Raw genomic sequence first — 18,901 nt, forward strand, 5'->3', positions numbered from 1 at the left:
TGCAACGTTAGTGAATAAACCAAAGCAGTAGAATCCAATTTTACTCCTATTGCCAACTGTGTGTAGGGACGGAGCAGTAGTAGATGTTGATGTGACAATGTTTGGAGATTTTTCAGAGTGAATATTACAGGGAAGCAACCAGCCTACTCTGTCCTGCAGTACAGCTCAGTGTCAGCAGAGGGCAGGAGCAGACAAAGTGCTGCATGGGTTGGAAGGATAAGGAGCACCACAGAGAAAAGTGAGGGGTGCTACTATGCATAGAGAATATGTGAATGCTTGAACAGAATTACATTACTGAAATGTGACTTCTGAAAAAACACCACTTGCAGATTTTCATCCCTGTTGATTGTTTGTCATTTTAAGGGCTTCGTTGACTGTGTATAAGAGGTGCAATGTGCAACAGCAAGATCCAGAACACATATTTTCTAATAATAATAATAATAATAATAATAATAATGATATTTGTCATCAATATATATTTATGAAAGATATATAGATGGGATGGCTTTAACTAACATACTGGCATGCATAAAAAAGCAAGCAAAGCCAGGGGAGAGGACAACAGCTGGATAGGAGGGATTGAACATGCTCCTGTAGGCAGAGATGACTGAAATAAAATAGAAGCAGGGAATCAAATTGCATTTCAGTCCATTTGACATACACATTTAGGTGAATTGGAACACACAGTGATTTACATGTGATGTCAACATCTCATGTAGATTGCAGCCGTTCACCATCTTGTCAGTTCAACACTGAATACTGTCTGTTCTCTATACTTGATCTCGAGCTGATAAATCTGCCAACATCTAAATTAATTGAGGTTGACTTCAATTGAAAATGACAAAGAAGAAAGAAAAAAAGCCAAGTACAGTGGTGCATGAAGACATGCCTCAACCTTAATGTCATAGGAGAAATGTGAGTTTCAGCAAATAGATGTGTTCAGATGAAGCCTGATGATCATGCAGCTCTCTATGACCGACAGATATCCAAACATGCATGGAGAAATCCTGAGACTGAATAAACACAGTGGAGTTCAGTGGGTTTCGTGATTTGTTTTTTTAGGTGACACTAAGCTAAATGGATAAAACGTGTTCTCTGTGTGAATAACAAAGTCAATGGGAGAGACGGTATGATGCAATCTGGGCTTTAAGATATATGTAGGATGTAGTCTTTCCTTCCAAACCATGGGCTCCCAATATCCACCAAGTCAAGGTGGGGTTAGTTACATTGAGAACTTGGGAGGGAGACGAAAGAAGAGGAGGGTAGCTGGGTGGTTGATTGTCGATTTGGGGATGGAGGCGGGAGGGGGGAGGTTTTGGTGAGCGGGTGTTTAAAATCTGACCTGGGACATTGTTAACATAGCAACCATCCACAAGCAAGTGGCCATCCTTGGGGTCGCACAGGGGAGGTAAATAGGGGGTGTAGGAGGCGCTGGCTCTAACATAGCGCCAGACACAACCTGTCAGGAAATGGAGATGGAAAAGGAGCAACACATCAAATATGGGCCAGACTCCACATCACAGATGGGGTAAAAGAAATATGAAGGAGAGTAAAAGAAAGAAAGGAGAAGAATAAAGAGAGAGAGAGAGAGCGAGGAACATGGAGAAAGAAATGCCTGCAAGATAGTGAGGAAACTGAAAGTAGCCGCAAGTAGCTAAAAAGAGAAATGGGAGTATAATCTCATCAAAATTACTTTTATATGCCTGTGATTTTAAGAAAATATTGCAAATTCTAATATGATCCACCTTTTATATAGAGAGCTAAACTGCAGGAGTACTCTATAACCTTTTAAATGTAACTATTTGAGGGAAAAGAGGTTACCTCAGAGCTTTGTTCAGAATACTAACAGGATATCAAAATATTTGTGAAGTAAAATTTAATTCAAGGAACAGAATATGATCTGACATGAACAGTTTATTTTTAGGATAAATATTAAAAGCCAGTGGTGATGTAAATGAAAGAAAATGAAGGAGAAAGAACAAAGTATCAGAGAACAAATTTGAAAAGAAAATAAAGAACAGTGATGCTATCTGATGTGTTCATTAAGCATGTCAGAGAAATAGTATTAGCACTGTTAGATGACTGGTTCATCCAGCAAGGTGCGATAAAGACAAGAAGACAAGGGATAACTGTAAGAGACATGAGATGAACAGACAGAAACAAGGAAAGAGAGACAGACAGAGAGTCTTAGGCCTCCAACTAAAGCTTCTAAAAAATATAAAAAGGGAAAAAAATCCTAGGTAATTTTTCTGTAAAAGATTTGCAATTTCTATTTAGCTTCATATCATTCTTAAATTTGTGCCTTGGCTGTGTTCCTCACTGGATAAAAACCAAAGTAAGTAATTCAAACTCTCTGCCTTACAACAACCATCAAAATGACAGTTATTATTTCCTTTCAGTGACTCAGAGTGACATATTCACAATAGCACCAAGCTAGAAATGCTGGACAAAAGCAAACCAAAAAAACCAAAACCAAAGAAAGCACAGAATGGAGATGAAGGAGTGATGGATGCAACATGGGATGGAAACCACTAAAAGACAATGCGGTAAATGGTAAGTTAAAGTGTTCTGGATCCTACATGTTGACATGGGAGAAGATTCAGTATTCTGAGGTGAGTGACTACACAGGTTATTTTGTCTTTGTTGTAAACTATAAATGAGCATATCTGTAATGTCTCTCCATGCTCAGAAAGACCAGACATAAAGTTATATATGAAGTGAATTCGGGGAGTTTTAAACATAAATTGGATTGACACTAAACAATGAAAAAGCTACAGGTTTGTTTGTTTTTTATATTAGCACATGGCGATAGTAAGAAAGGAAAATCCAGATATAGAAGAGAGAGGAAGAAAGAAAGAATGAAATTTAAGTAGGCACATGATAAGAGGCAAAAGATGGCAACAATGAAACCAAGTAAGAAGGCGTAACTCTAGCAGTTAGTTCATCCACATGCCAAGATGCAAACATAAGCATTCAGCGTGCTTAGCTGCAGGACTGAGACCTGAAAGCTTATGAACTCCTCAAATCCAGCAATCAGCCAGTTAATAATTCAAAACACTGATTTTACATCAAAGACTACAATAACTTCATTTAATGTACAAGACTGAATATTAGAAACGAGCATTAAACAGAAAATGGTAAACTGGATTTGAGGGTTGTTTTTTCCACACACAGTCGTTTTAGATTGCAGAGATTCATTTTGGCTATTGTTAGTGATGGTGCATTTTTAAGCAAGTCAAAAAGAACACACATCTCAGCAAATACACAGACAAGCATCAAAACATACGTCCTTTCTTTTGTACATACTTAGCAAAATCTCTTTCTAACACTTTAATGGAGGCATACTCCAAACAAGGTTGAAACTGGCATGTTTTTTGTAGGAACAAATAAATGGGTTTGCAAACGAAAGGCTACATGTTCCTTTGATAACTGCACTGTAATCACATATTCAAACATTTTTATGTATCCAATCTAGTATTTCTCCCTGTCTCATATATTTTTGATATGAGGAACTTAAACCTGCTTTCAGAATAACTTTAAGTATCCTCCCACGGGTAGTGGACACAGTAAAAGCAGGCCTCTGTTTTGCCCATTTCCAGATGCACGCCTTGGATGCTATTCTAGTAGTTTTGCATAATTTACAGTTCAAAAGAAGAAGTGGCTCACAGGGATGACTTTTACATGTACTGACCTCATTACTGGAAATTATGTCCCTATATATGAGAGAAGGTACAGAGAAGCATCATAGCCTCCCCCCCTTAATCAAATATACAATTTGCCACCTACACATATATCCACCATATTAGTATTTGTCTATGTGGAGATTGCAAACACACCAGTTCAGTTTAGTTTGGTGTACATCCACCTCCAACTTTACATCTGAGACTTCTGAGAACATGCAATCCTGCCACTCTCATAATGCATTAGCCAGCTAAATGCTTGTTTGTGGCATCAGCTTAAGCCTAAACGTACAACATTTACAGATTTGCCATCTAGAGAATACGAGACATTATAATCCCTTTAGTACCTCGTGACACTTGACTGAGTAGAACAACATGCCAGTATATTCACTTAGATAAGAGCTTTGATCACTGTACCATATTATTTCTGACTGACTGCTGCAACCATTTAATTACATATGAAACCAATTTCACACATTAGTTTTCTGTCATTCAGGGCAGTAAAAATGGATTAAGTTGGGTTAAATTTAAAAAGAAGCAACTGTTCATTTCCACTTACATGTATGCATGAATGTGAACTATTCTTAAATCTTAGTAAATGTACTCCATGTAAACATAATGTGAAATACAAACGTACTGTAGTAATCTCGACTAAATTTTAAGCTAATAAAATGCTACAGGGGTAACGACCCCTGCGGTTAGAACAGCGCTCACTTACCATCCTGATGAACACGCATAGCTGAGGCCGTGATGTCAGTGGTGACGTTGAAGTACGGCAGCCACAGGTCCTGAGAAAACATTTTATTTCAAAGTTAATGATAGAAAAAAAACAAAACCCTCTTGTCTTATGGCAATGTTGTTGCAATAGGGAAAAAACATTTTGTACCACAGTCCCACCTCTATTTGCTTGTCCTGAAACACTTTATAGATGCTGGTGTTAAAGGCAGAGCCAGAGAACATGGAGGTGATGGGATAGGTAAGATCCAGAACTGTTTTAAACACCGAATTCATTGCCTGTTAAACAAAGAATTGCAGGGAATTAGTAGATGTTTGTCAGATTTTTGTGAAAAACTAAATTGTCATCAGATATGACCAAAAAAATGATTGCGTTGATAGTCCTAGATGTGTGTGCTCTACCTTAGACCACTCTCTTGCTCTCTGTTTTGTTCTAACAGCACTCCTTTCTTCTGCATAAAGGGCACCGATGAAAGAGCCAATTGAGGTTCCACCCACTATGTCAATAGGAATCCCTGCTTCCTCCATAGCTTTAATTACACCGACATGAGAGCAGCCTCTGTAAGAGGGAGACAATTTGTCTGAAAACAAGCAAGTACGCACGATGCAGAGTACATTTACAACATCAGTATTTGAAATGGCTTTAAGACTAAAAGACAGACACATTTTCCTAATGCTGCTTTACTCTGTATACAGGCACAGCATAGTGTTTCCACATTAGAAATCCTTCCATACATTACCACACAGACATTAACTGCACATTAGTTTAGTACTGCTGAACGTTTGTGAACTTTATTGGTGCAGAAAGTCTCATCGACTTTGCTCACCTAGCACCGCCACCTCCAAGCACGAGAGCAATGCTGTTTCCAGTGAGGACTCGGGCCAGCCGAGAGAAGTCACTATGTCTGTCTGCCGTTTTCTCAAATACCTTCTCATACACCTCCCTCTGCACAAGCACAGGAAGAAAAACACACAAAAATAAATACAGGGGTTACATTTTATTATGTGTAACAATATTATCAAAATATTACAATTGCTGTTATGTTGAACAGTAAATAGGGCTGGATGAGGTTGCTTTAAAAAAAACAACAACACTCAAGCAACATTTTAATGAATGAAATGATGCAAAAAACAACAACCCCCCCCCCAAAAAAACACAAAAAACAAAACAAAACAGTGAGGCCTCCCCAAAGTGACAGGGGAGTGCTTTACCAACTAAACCTTCTATGATGTTTCCAACATGAAGTGCATACTGGCAGCTGTAACCGAGTTACAAAAAGTTTTAGTGTGAGAGCTATCCTAATGGTGTGTCTTGTGGCTGGAGTGCCAGAAAAAGAAATTACTCTTCAAGAGAGTCAGGAGGTCTGGCTAGTATTTAACAATGCGAAAAGCTGCAGATGTGAAAGGGTAATGTGTGTGCACGTGCCCTAATTAGCAAAAAGCAGAGAACTGTGTATTGTTTACTGTTAAAATGTGAGGCTCAAACCCATGTGGACTGTAGTTAATATCAATCTAGCATACTCAATATTCAAAACAAGGCTTTTATATTCTCCTAGAATATTGTACCTTCTAGATATCTCTGCCATTCTGTCCACCCCTAAATGTAAATAAACTGAAAGCATCTAAAAATCCTATAAAAAAATTGACTCTGTACCAGTTTGCTGGGACCTCGTCTGGAGAAGACCCTCCGGGGACACTTGAGGTGAAGATGCCCTGAGCACCAGCTGCGCATGTTGAGCCACTCGACTGTCCTGGAAGGTCCAGGTCCATCTTCTCTGTGCAAAAGGACCAACTGTTTCAAAGCTCGCACTGCTGTGTTTTCCAGCATCTGCTCCAACTGAAGGAAGACGAGACAGTTAAAGTTATCTGTTGCCATTAGATTTCTTCTCTTCCCAGCTCTTTTCCCACACACACACACACACACACACACACACACACACACACACACACACACACACACACACACACACACACACACACACACACACACACACACACACACACACACACACACACTTCTCCTAGTGTAGGTTCCTGGTCCCCAAGACCAACAATGAGGATGCAGTCAGCCTGTCGGATGCAGCGCTGTGTCCATGGGGTCATGCTGTTGTCTGTCTGGTAGAGGACAATCCGATTGATGTCCTCCTGCTGGGCCAGCCAGCCGGAGAGACGATACTCATGGATACTGATGGATAGAGAAGAAAAGCAGAGACACAGACAACGACTTGGAGGTATGAAAAGTAGCAGAAGTAATTTGTTTACATTTTAATACATTATAGGTATGCAACACGAACCACGCCTACAGCATTTATAGTACTTATTTGCAATGCCTGTCTCTACAAAAATACAAAACTCAGTAACATCTAAACAAGTAAGGAAAAAATAACACACACACTAAATGCATAGCTTCAAGTAAAGCCCAAGCAACAAGAAAAAAGGGTTTGTGATACAGACAAGATTCTTTGATTATCAGACTGACCTGTCCAAAGCCGAAGCACCCAGACGTTCTCTAATTATGTCACTGGTTAAAAGTAATGTAGGTCCTACAAGAGTCAAACAAATTGTATATCACAAAAAAGTAAAGAACTTGTGCGTTTGTTTGTCGACCTGCTTTAATTTAAAGACACAGCTACACAGAAGTCAAGCAATCCCACTAAAAAAAGGATTTTTACGAACAAAACTGAAATGTGTGGGTTTACCAATGGCACTAAGTGCATGGCTGAGCTCTAGGTTGAATGCATTGATTGGCACTTCATCACAAACAGGCAGCACTGCGACAGTGGAGAGGTTGCTTGCTGGGTTGGTGACATCAGCACTTGTTGTCATGCTGGGAAGACTGAGGGCTGAACCTAAAAGATTAAAACAGTGAACAAATGGAGTGAATGAGAAACTGAAGGCTGTAAAAGCACAGCTGGCTGGTGAGGAAGCACGCATGTGTGTGTTACTGCCCTCACTAGTCAATACTTGAATCGACAAAATGAACTAGACTATGTCAAGATAAATTAGCATTCAACTACATGACCAGAGTGACGCATAACGCCATCCTGCACAGGCGTGGGGGGCGTTACCCTGAAAAGAATATAACACTCCTAACTTTAGCAACACTAATCAAACTAGCATGACAAACTAAATCTGTATGTGCAACCACATGTCCCAGTGATGACGTGCAATAATAACAGTAGTATATGTGTGTATGTCTCGGCAACATCTGCAATATTTAGAATACCATTTAATTTTTGAATAAAGTGAATAATGGTCTCATGTGGTTCTGCATTAGTTCTCAACCTTGCTCATTAGTGCATGCTCATTTCATTAAATCTGGTCACCTGATCTTTTTTTGGTTTTTTTCTTCTCCTCAATTTACTGGACTTACCAGAGAATGGCCCACGACCCTGCTGCAGATTTCCCAGAATCTTCTGACCCAACAAGTGGATCAACCTTGTCACCACCTAAACACAACAGTAGAGAAAATTGAAAAGAAACTATGTTATTATAGTACATTAATAACATAAAAAGCCACTTAATAGTACTTCAAGGACAAAGTCACAGACCTGTGGATATCGTCGCTTGATGTTGTTAAGGGTTCCCTCGGGCAGTTTAACCAGCTCAGTGTCTCTCACAGCATGGACCGTTGTGGCTCTTGGCTGTTTGGTCAGCGCCTCTACCTGATACATAGTTAGATTGGATTAGTCCCTCACTTAAAACTTAAAAAAAAAAAAAGAAATGAGAAGAAATCTAATCGAAATTTTCCAGATGTGGAAAAATGCAGCACACTGCTCTAGTCCCAATCCTAGCTCAGGACCACAGCTGTTTTTAACTTAATAGTCTTGAGCTTATTTTACTAACTAGTATCTATTCACACATGGGTAGGATGAGACAAAAATGCCTTGTTCTCACCACTCCAATGAGTTCTCCTCTACCGTATTCCCCCACCAGTTCTTTCTTGCCGTTCGCCTTACGGATGACTGAACGCAGACGTCCATTCAGAACAATGTAGGTGCAGTCTGACTTGTCATCCTGTCTGTTGATGCGTAGATTACAGGAAGAAAAAGCATATTTTACATTTACCGTTATAATTATGACTGAATAATAAGAAATGTAACAGGATGACCAAGTATTGTTTTCACATAGATGCAAAGATTGTTTTCATTTCTTTGTCTAAGTAAAGACGAGAGCAGAGTACCTGTAGAGGGCTCTGCCAGCTTCTACAGCCATCCAATCAATGGCAAAGTCCATCTGCCTGACAAAAGGAGACATCCGGATTGCAACCGTGTGGGCTGCACTCAGCACCACGCTGGGCTGCTCCCTCATGATCCTGCAGGGGGAAGCATATAACAGAAAGAGTGAGAACAAATACTGAATAATTCACACTGGAATATGGTCAAAAGTAGAGAGATATAACTCAAAACTGGGAGATTACTTTAGAAAAGAATACTAAAAGTTTACTTTTTTATATTTTAAGCTTTCATATTCTCTGGATGTATGTATGAATTTCACAAGCTGGCTTTTTCTTATTTATTCAGGTGATACAAGCTTTGTGTAAATGTGTATGCATGTTTGTTTTTGTTTTTAACTCAATTTAGCTTCAGTTAGCTTTCAGAGTGGGTTTGCTCATTTCAGTTCTTACTGTTTGAAAATGTTTAGTTTTAGTTTAGTGTTTATTAGTTTCAGTTGTTTTAGTGTTTTTAATTATTAATGTATGGAGCGCAAATGGTAGAGGCAAAATTTAGGAAAATCAGCACACGTATTATAATAATTAAAAAAAGAAAAAGAAGAAGAAAAAAGCAGGCGTTTTTGAAAGCAGGTGAATCGCATTCAAATTCTCAATCAACATGTCCATCGGTGCCTCATCGGCAAGTTGTGATAACAAATTTTATAAAATTAACAGATGCTAAAACTAAGGGTATTTCTCCCATATTTTTATTGTATTTTAATTAGTTTTTATTTGTTTCAGATGGTTTATAAAAATGTCGTTTTTAAATTAACCTCCTGGGACCTGACATCTGCATATGGGGACATCACATTTTGGGTTGTCTAGACCACAATACTAAATTTTGCTCTTTCAAATGGCTTTCAAACGGGCCGTATTGCTCAAAGAGGCACAATTGTTGTTTCTCATTTTGCTTTTGTGTTTTGCTGCTGTGTTCAGACACCAAATAAAGAGTTTTGCACATTATTACTCAATTGTGACTTAATAGTTTTCTATCGAACACTAAAAAGCCAAATAGCAAAGAGAAATTAAAAATGCATGCCATGAAAGAGTTCAGGTCTTAGGAGGTTAATTTATTTTTTAAAATGTAATTTAGAATAACCTTAAATATAAGTGAAAGTGACCTAAAGTTATTTGCATCTCTTGCACTTAAAAGTTTATCCGCACTAAAGCCGTAAGACTCACTCATAGAATTCAGACTTTGAGATCTTCAAATAAGTACAGTCTCGTACAGCCTTGATGGTAAATATAAGGGGTTCTCCAGTGAGTACAGCAAGCTGGCCCACCATCTCTCCCGGATGGGTGACAAACAGACAGACATCCTCCTGCTTGCCGATCATCCGCTGGTAGACGTGCAGACAACCAGACAGGACAAAGTGCAAACTCACGTCCTTTTGAAGTGAAAATAGGAAGGAGGAAAAAAGAAATACAAAGACAAAAATAACTTTTACTGCTGCAGTAATGTACTTTCTTTCTTTACTACATCTAATCTATTTCTGCTTTATTAATGCAATTAAAAGAGTAATTTGTAAGTTTTCAAAAGGTCATAGGGTTTCAGAATGTGTGAAATACCTGGTCTCCCTGTCTTGCTAACACAGCTCCTGCTTTTGCATGGTGCAGAGTCACTCTGCTGTTTAACAGAGATGGGTCCTGCATAACAAAAGGCAGAAAGCAAAGCAAAAGTCAAAAATTTATTGGGCAGTGACAAACGATAAAGCTAAGTGGAAAAAGACAGTAAATGAAATGCTTTTACTCCACTTTGTTGAGCCTCGGAGAAAGATCGTGCTGCAGGCAATGATTTATTTCTTCACTCACACTTTGATCTAGTTACACAAATTTATTTTAAAAGTTTAAATGTAGCAACACCTGCACAGAGGCACAGATTGCATCAAGTGAATTACACAACCCCCTAAAGCACCACTGAACTCTTGCGTTTATTTTTTGTCATCACAGACTCAGTAACTCTTTCTTTTTCTAAAGCAACAGTCAATCATAAGGAAACCTATTTGCTTGCATTATTTGTCAAAACAAATTGTTCGTCGTATTATGATCACAGCCTGTAGGAGTTTAAACCGGCATAGAACAACAGCAAAATACTATCCTTGAACAATCAAAAAAAGTAAAACGAACCTCAATCCTCATAAGCTTTAGGACCTCCTTCTGACCTTCCTCAAAGAGAGCGGCACTGGATCGATTTGACACGGGTGTAAAAATGTTGTCCACAACTGGCTCTTCCTCTGGATACAGATAGATTCCTGAAGGAACTTCATCTACTGTCACCTTCCTCTCACGCTGTTCCTGTGATATGGACTGTAATAATGTAATAGAATAATCATAATGTAATATGCATACTTTGCCAATTTATAATAGGTGTTCCTGCTGTTAAATCAGGAATTCTAATTCTAAAAAACGTTATCAGAGATACAGCACTACTCTTTTTCCACACTTTCTCAAATATCTTATATTTAGCTTATCTTTAAATATTTTTGGCTTATGAATCATATATTAATTACTTCTTTGTTATTCATTAACTGTGGTCTATACTATTCTCCATTCTAAAATACTTCTGTTTTCTTTAAGTAATTAACCAATGTAATGTATACATATAAGGAGGGTTTATATCTTTTCTCATTTTTGTCCTGAGAGTCTGCAGTGTACTGACCCGAGTATAAGTGGGTGGAGTGTTGCTTTCCTCTGCCGAGACAGAAATCCGTCCTCTTTCATACGCCATGTCAAAGTCTGATCTTAGACTTTTCTGTACACCTGTTTAAAAGGTCAACATTTAAGTGGTTTAATTATTCTTAGGTTGATCTATGTTTAAAAAGAACAAATGAAAATGTGATGGCGCAAGCAAAAGGCAAAATATATTGTCATTTTTTTAAAAGGTTTTGCCTGCTTATTTACCTGCACTGTTAAAATACATTTCTTACAAATACAAGTGTTTCTAAAACAGTAACATTAACAACTGGTCATATATGTTAAAGTGGGCAATAGGCAAACTTTTTAATATGAGCAGTATACATTAGGTGTGCATAGCATATTGTAGATGGATGAGCTGAACGGTTTGTGGTATCAGTGTAACACTTCGGCTACCCATTCTCTGCTGGCTTCTCAGTAATCATTCTACATTAAAACATGTTTAAAATATCACACTGCACTGGAAGAAAGTGTCTGACTTTCAGCAAAACTAAAGAACAGTAAGACAATATAATCTGTCAGTACAAGAGAAAGATCCCTCACCAGCAATGTCTACAGGCATTGAGATTGTCCTGCTAAGAGTTGGCACTGTTCCATCCTTCCCTTGTTCTCCTGTTGTGAAAAATAAATACGATTTAAAGCATTTCTAAGTCACCCCAAAGCAAAAATAGCACCGGAGAAGACATATGCAGGGTTCATGCGCATTTTTTGGGGTCAAATTCAAGCACTTTTAAGCACTTTCAAGGTCCATTTTCAAGCTTTTCCAGCACATAGCCAAAAAAACAAAACAATTTATGTTTCACTTTGCATCACCTCAGTAAGAGGTAAAATGTAGGGGCGGGGTCACACATTGAAACAGACTGACATGCAGAGGTGCGAGGCAGCCCAGGCAGGGAAATTTTACTTTGCGACTCCTTTTATTTCTCTATCTGATAAGAAAACTATTCGGTCAGATAGTTATTTGTGGTGAATGAAATACAGTTTCAAGCACGTTTAAGCACCACATCTGAAATTCAAGCACTTTTCGTACCTTGAAAAGGCAATATTAAAATTTATGAATTTTCAAGGATTTCAGCCACCCATACGAACCCTGCATATGAAGCTTTAAAGCAACTCTGTACACCTCAACTAAGATTCAGCTTCTCTAACACTGTGAGTTACTTAATCTGTATGCTGACACCCTACCTGGAGTTTCACCTTTAACGGCTGCTTCTCGGTGCTCCTCAGGTACCGTCAGGCTGCCAAAGCGTTTGCCATGGCGTACAGGACTGGTGCGAGTAGGGTGGGGTGACTGCGGTGGCAGACGTGAGGGATGCATTTCCTGTAAAAACAAGTAATGTATGGATGAGAGTGAGGTAGATGATTAATTTGAGTGTGTGTTCACAAGGTGGAAAGTACACCATGATATTAGTATTTAGGCACTGAAATCATGAAAACAGCAGGATGTGTATGAGGACTATGAGGTCCAGGTCACAAGGGTTACAGCACTTGTGAATCTATGTTACCGGTAACTTTACTGGTTGAGTGATAACTATCAACATACAGGAATTCTGTGGACTATTTTAAAGCATTTGAATGGGCAAACACGCATTACTCCTCGTCTTAAATATTTATATTGGCTTACATTTGATCTCAGGACTAACACCATTCTGAACTCTTTGATGAATATAATTGGGGTTTTTTAAGGCAATTAATCAGTTTAAGACTTTCTTTCAAACTGGTGCCTTGATAAGATGAACTCACATGACTGAAGAGCTCATTGGTCAGCCCCAGATAGTTGTGCAGGGCTAGCACTGTTACTCTTTGGAGACGAACCATGATAATCTGAAATGGCACAACAGAAAGCTAGTCATTTCAAGCATGAAAGGAAAACAATTAGTTTACAGACGTCGAGCCAGAAATACAGTGTGTGGAAAACGAATCCATAAATACGACTCTAATTTTAAGCACATCTACAAAAAACCCCACAAACACTGAGGAATAATAATCATTATACAACTCACCTGTACTACTCGCACTAGACTCTCGGGATATTTCTCAAATATAGACAGGAAGGCTTCTACAGGCAAACGGAGAACAGTGGAAACCTCTGCAGCCCGTGCTGACACTGTTCTATAAGGCTTCTGGTGGCCCTGCACACAAATATCCAAAAGAATACTTTACATTTTCTCAGTCTATCTGTACTTACAGAAGCTCTACAGGTGGGATGTTTCTAATTAGCAGTTTATTTGTTTTTATATGGAACGACCCCAAAACATTACTTAATTTCAATCGACACAGATTGAATTGGTTAAGGAGTTATTTAGAAAATAGGTCGCAATATGTACATTATCTCGGCAATACCTCTGAAAGATTGAAGATTGTATGTGGTGTTCCTCAAGGTTCTATTTTGGGACCTAAACTTTTTAATTTATATATTAATGATATCTGTGATGTATCAAAAAGGTTAAATTTTATTTTATTTGCAGATGACACAAATTTTTATTGCTCAGGAGAGAATGTGAAAGATTTGGTTGAAATTATGATTTATGAGATTTTAAGATTGAAAAAATGGTTTGATGTAAATAAATTATCTTTGAATCTGACAAAAACGAAATTCATGATATTTGGCAATCGTGTAAAGGAGGAAGAAGTCATTATGTCCATTGATGGAGAATTGATTGAAAGAGTTACTGAATTTCGCTTTTTGGGTGTAATAATAGATGAAAATTTGACGTGGAAATCACATATTGAGTATATTAGAAAGAAGATGGTTAAAAGCATTTATATTTTGGGAAATGTAAGAGATTTATTAGACTACAAAACAATGCGCATTTTATATTTTTCATTGTTTTTCTCATACTTTAGTTACTGTGTGGAAGTTTGGGGGAATACATATGAGAATACTATAAAACCTCTAAACTTATTACAGAAGAAAGTCATACGAATGATTCATAACGTTAGAGAACATTCAAATAAATTATTTATAAAATCGAAATTATTAAAATTAGGAGATTTAGTGAAACTACGAACACTATTAATTATGTTTAAGGCTAAAAATAATATTTTGCCTTTTAAGTTACAAAGATTATTTTTAATGTGTTCGGGGGGAGAAGACAGCAGAAGGAAATTTTATTTTAAGCATCAGCTAGCTAGGACTACACAAAGATTAATGAGTCCAACGGTTAGGGGAACTCTCTTCATTATAATTTAAAGAATTGTATAAATTTACATTGTTTTAAAAAGCGTTACATTGTCTGAAAGAACTAACTGTGGAAACTGTTGTACCAAGTGTGAAATAAATAAATAAGTGAAATGAAATGAAATTTAGAAATGGATGAAAAAAAAAAGAAAAAAGAAAAGAAATGAATGCTGGGTTTAAACCAAATAATTACTTTAGAGTGTTGTGTCATCCAGTGAGAAACGGTTAACTGAGTCAGCAGGTGAATGTGCTGTAGTATGTAGGTGTGGGCCAACACAATGACACAAAGTCATGTTATCTTATTTAGCGCTGTGTAAATGACTGTTATGAGAACTGGCAGGGTCTGTATAAGTAGGTGTGGCACAAAGCCTTTATGTGCGGTAAGAAATAGGTGTGACCTACTGTGATGACATCCAGAATGCTCAGGAGGCTATGCACACTGTCTCCTGGGTAAACCTCTTTCACCACATTTTCTTTGCCATCCTGGAAGACAGGAGTAACGCATTCATATCTATGTAAATAATTAAGTTGTTTTCTAAGAACTTATACTCAAGTTCAACTTGAGTGTGTACATAAAGATTCACACAATCAATATACATATAGATGTACACAATCAAGTATCAATATAGATAAAGCCTGCACTAACATCTCCCTCAGGACTTAAAACTTGGTAAATATATCCAAACACTAACACTGGCTAAAGGAGACATGATTAGCTACAATTTTTTTAAAGCCAGTGTTCTTGTGGGTAAGCACCTTGGTAAACCACTTTGCTGCTTGCATAAGTTTGCACAAAGTATTTGTGCAAACTTACAAAACATACAATAAACTATAGTCATAATTAAAAACAACAGTTCATTGCATAAAATTCAGAGGTAAACATGATTAAAGGGACACGGAGCCTGCATACCGTTCCAGTAAGGCACAATTCTAGTTTTCCATCCTGAACAACATAGATGCTGCTGTCGGGTTGACCTGGCCTGAAGACATACTCCCCTTGTTGGAACTGCAAAAACACCATGTGTTTGCACAACTCCAAGAAGAGTGGCTTCTCAAAGTGACCCAGCACCCTGTATGAAAGGACAAAAGGGAAGCTTGGGGGTTAGGAATTACACTCATTGCAAACAGCTGCAAACACTTGGTTTGTACAAAGGGCAATTAAAATGGTCTTTCTGTTTAGTTGTGGATTTATATATTATAAAAAAATATGCAGAGGTGAATTAAATATTATAATACAGTATATGACACGAGAATTTATCAGTTGATGGTTCAATAACAGCAGGTACAAGGCACTTTTTATAGTAATGTAAAGATCCTACAGTATTCTGGAGAAAACCCCAACAAATCAAATTAAGCAACCCCCTATGAGCAAAACTGTGCTTAGGGAGGACCAAGCACCTGGATCTATGTACTCTGGACTACAGAACACAATCACACAGACATTAAACCTACCGGACATTTTTAAGCATGTAGAGCACCTCAGAGGGGAGGTGGGAATTGGCCACATCAAATTCAGTGAGGTCTGCCTCCAGCACTGAGGGAGGGGGCTCCTTAGCCTGAAGGATGGGAACCTCCTTTTTAAAGCGCAGGATCCTACACAAGTCGCATGCAGGAAGATAATAAGAAGGAAATAAGAGGAAAGCAACTGCCACATAAAGAATGTTAGTACAATCAAAATAGCGTATGCTTGATGAAAGTTAGCATTCAGATGTACTTTTTGGCAATGTTGAGCATCTTCTGCTTCTTCTTTAGGCGTGGCCGTGAAGAAGAGGATGTACCCACAAGGGACGAGGTAGACTGGGAGACCTGATGAAACATAGTTTTGTTTAAATATTACTCTTTCCTTAAAAAAAAAAAAAGTACTATACACTGAAACACTACGAGAATGACGTGTTTCTGTGTGTGAGAGCCAGCTAGAGCTTTTATACAGCCTGACTCACTTTACGCATGATCTTTCGCCCATAGAACATCACTTTGTCTCTCTTGCGGAAGCGGTATTTGGGAGCCTCCTGAGCTTCTAAGTCTGTTAAACATAATAAATGACATTACCACAGGTATACACACTACTGACTTCATGACTATCCTTATGCGTTTTAGATGTACAATGAGAAATGCATTTCAGCAACTACTGACTTCGAAGCTTGATCCTCCGCAAGATGAAGAAGATCAGGATGGCGATGAGGACTATGGCGATACCTGCACCAATTACCATCCCCACCATCTGAATAAAGAGGAACCAAAGAGGGAGAACGTCAGTGGTATACATTATAGTATTTACAACAGTAAAGCATTTATTTACTTGGATATTTTAATATTAAAGTAATATTTTAGTTAAAGTATTTGTGTTTTCTAAAAAGAAAAAAAAAACTAAGTTGAGGCCATTAAAAACAAATAATTTTATTTTCAGTTTTTAATTATTTGTTCATTGTCATCAAGGTACATATATTACCAGCAGTAAACATGGTTACACCTACTTGAGATGTATTACCGTAGGTAGTTTCTGTTAGTTTTCCAATTTATTTCCAAGTGTATAAATCTACAGTTCCCTTACCTGTGTGACAAATTGGCTGTTGAATGAGACTTACTAAGACATGAAATCAAACTGGATGCTCACCATGCTCGTTTGTAGTTCCTCCTCCACAAAAGTCTTGATGTTATCAAACCCGTCCTAATGTAACAAGAGAAGACACAAACAGTACAGTCAATCAGAAAATGAAAAACAAAACAAATTAAAAAGTGTTTTAGGTATTGGTCCCAACCAACTACCGGCCAATAACCTGCCTCAGTACCACATGGAAGCTCCTTTTAGGCATCATAGTGGCTAATATGAACAGGCATGTGGCTAAATATATGAGAGGGGCACAGAAAAGAATTGGCAAGAATACCACAGGGGCGAAACACCAGCTACTGGTAGAAAGAGCAGTTGCTTGCGATTGCAAGACCAGACTGACCAACCTGTGGACCACCTGGATTGACTACAAGAAGGCCTATGACTCAATGCCCCACAACTGCATCCTGGAAACCTAGAGCTGTACAAGATCAACAGGTTCCTAAGAGTCTTCCTCGGGAACTAATGGGGGATATGGATACTGACTATGGAACAGGGGAATTGTAAGCCACCTCCTCCTCACCTACATTGATGACATCAAACTGCATACCCACAGGCAAATGGAAGCCATGAGAAGGATGGTAGGAAAACCACAACTAAAAAATACCTGCAGAGAGTAAGGCAGGTCCGGAGGAGTCAGCTGAATGGGAAGAAGAAGATCCAGGCAATCAACACCTACATCCTGCTAGAGATTAGATATCCTGCTGGGATACTAAGCTGGCCAAAAGAGGAGACAGAAGCCATGGACATCAAGATAAGGAAGCTCGTTAGTATGCATGGAGGGTTTCACCCCAAATCCAGCACCCTGAGAGTTTATGCTATGCAAAAAAAAAAAAAAAGGCTGGGGACTAGTGAGCTTCAGAACCACTGTCCAGGATGAGACAACAAACATCCATGATGACTGCGTGCTTAGTAAATACCTCAGTCAGCAGAAACACAAGAAAGAAGAGGAGCAAGGACAAGAACCATGATGGAAGGACAGGCCCCTGGACAGTATATGCCACCGGCAGATAGATGAAGCAGCTGGCATCCAGCAATCCTACCAGTGGCTAGACAGAGCTGGACTGAAAGACAGCATGGAGGCACTAATCATGGCAGCACAGGAACAAGCTCTGAGGACAAGATCCATAAAAGCTGGGGTCTATCACACCAGGTAAGACAACAGGTGCAGGCTGTGTAAAGATGCCCCTGACAATCCAGCATATAACAGCAGGGTGCAAAATGCTAGCAGGTAGGCCATACGTGGAACACCATAACCAAGTGGCGAGATGGGATTTTTTTCATTTTTAATATTTTTTTAATTATCTCCTAGTATGAAGCCCGGGCCTGCAGGCTTCAGTTCTGAAGTGCACTGGAATGTGAGAATGCGGAATTTGTCCTTGAGGAAGGACTGCCTAATGCACATGAAACAACAGTCAAAGGAGATGAGAATGCAGCAACTCATCTGATCCTCTTCACACTTTGCCCTTACCATGTTTCACATAGTTACAAACTGATTACCACACAGAGTTTCACAGTTTTGGATACTATTAATAGACTCAGGATTTCAGATATAAAATTACTGGGCTCACAGGCAATATATTTTGGCTTTTCTTTCAACTAAGGAAATCTTTATTACTTAAATTAAGTAATATCAAACTCAGCACTTACTTTTGAAATAAAGACTGTCAGTTCAAAGAGTTTGAAAAGAGTGCAAAGATCTTGTGGCCAAGACAAGCTTCTTTATGTGTCTTTATGTGTGTGTGTCACTAACAATCCATCAGATACCATATTGCAAGAGTAAGAGTAAT

General features: G+C 38.5%; 1 protein-coding gene across 4 annotated transcripts in view; it reads right to left on the reverse strand.

Annotated features, from left to right (window-relative positions):
• pnpla6 (patatin-like phospholipase domain containing 6) overlaps positions 1 to 18,901 on the reverse strand; it is a 36,833-nt gene that overhangs the window by 5,927 nt on the left and 12,005 nt on the right. For 2 of the 4 annotated variants that reach the window (XM_026170346.1, XM_026170343.1), the window contains exons 3-29: positions 17,118 to 17,171; positions 16,637 to 16,724; positions 16,444 to 16,526; positions 16,218 to 16,309; positions 15,956 to 16,096; positions 15,414 to 15,573; positions 14,906 to 14,986; positions 13,326 to 13,454; positions 13,066 to 13,146; positions 12,508 to 12,643; positions 11,866 to 11,934; positions 11,288 to 11,388; positions 10,756 to 10,935; positions 10,198 to 10,275; positions 9,811 to 10,016; positions 8,599 to 8,730; positions 8,313 to 8,436; positions 7,967 to 8,080; positions 7,789 to 7,864; positions 7,115 to 7,264; positions 6,895 to 6,958; positions 6,432 to 6,600; positions 6,070 to 6,252; positions 5,243 to 5,361; positions 4,818 to 4,974; positions 4,578 to 4,694; positions 4,399 to 4,468 (exon numbers count right to left, since the gene is read on the reverse strand). In XM_026170346.1, the coding sequence (XP_026026131.1) occupies positions 4,399 to 4,468; positions 4,578 to 4,694; positions 4,818 to 4,974; positions 5,243 to 5,361; positions 6,070 to 6,252; positions 6,432 to 6,600; positions 6,895 to 6,958; positions 7,115 to 7,264; positions 7,789 to 7,864; positions 7,967 to 8,080; positions 8,313 to 8,436; positions 8,599 to 8,730; positions 9,811 to 10,016; positions 10,198 to 10,275; positions 10,756 to 10,935; positions 11,288 to 11,388; positions 11,866 to 11,934; positions 12,508 to 12,643; positions 13,066 to 13,146; positions 13,326 to 13,454; positions 14,906 to 14,986; positions 15,414 to 15,573; positions 15,956 to 16,096; positions 16,218 to 16,309; positions 16,444 to 16,526; positions 16,637 to 16,724; positions 17,118 to 17,171 (3,154 nt within the window). Of the gene's footprint in view, positions 1 to 1,342; positions 1,460 to 4,398; positions 4,469 to 4,577; positions 4,695 to 4,817; positions 4,975 to 5,242; positions 5,362 to 6,069; positions 6,253 to 6,431; positions 6,601 to 6,894; positions 6,959 to 7,114; positions 7,265 to 7,788; positions 7,865 to 7,966; positions 8,081 to 8,312; positions 8,437 to 8,598; positions 8,731 to 9,810; positions 10,017 to 10,197; positions 10,276 to 10,755; positions 10,936 to 11,287; positions 11,389 to 11,865; positions 11,935 to 12,507; positions 12,644 to 13,065; positions 13,147 to 13,325; positions 13,455 to 14,905; positions 14,987 to 15,413; positions 15,574 to 15,955; positions 16,097 to 16,217; positions 16,310 to 16,443; positions 16,527 to 16,636; positions 16,725 to 17,117; positions 17,172 to 18,901 lie in introns of all 4 variants that reach the window. The other 2 variants (XM_026170345.1, XM_026170344.1) reach the window with 2 other exon arrangements.

The sequence above is a fragment of the Astatotilapia calliptera genome, chromosome 6 (assembly GCF_900246225.1).
Source record: "Astatotilapia calliptera chromosome 6, fAstCal1.2, whole genome shotgun sequence".
Taxonomy (NCBI): domain Eukaryota; kingdom Metazoa; phylum Chordata; class Actinopteri; order Cichliformes; family Cichlidae; genus Astatotilapia; species Astatotilapia calliptera.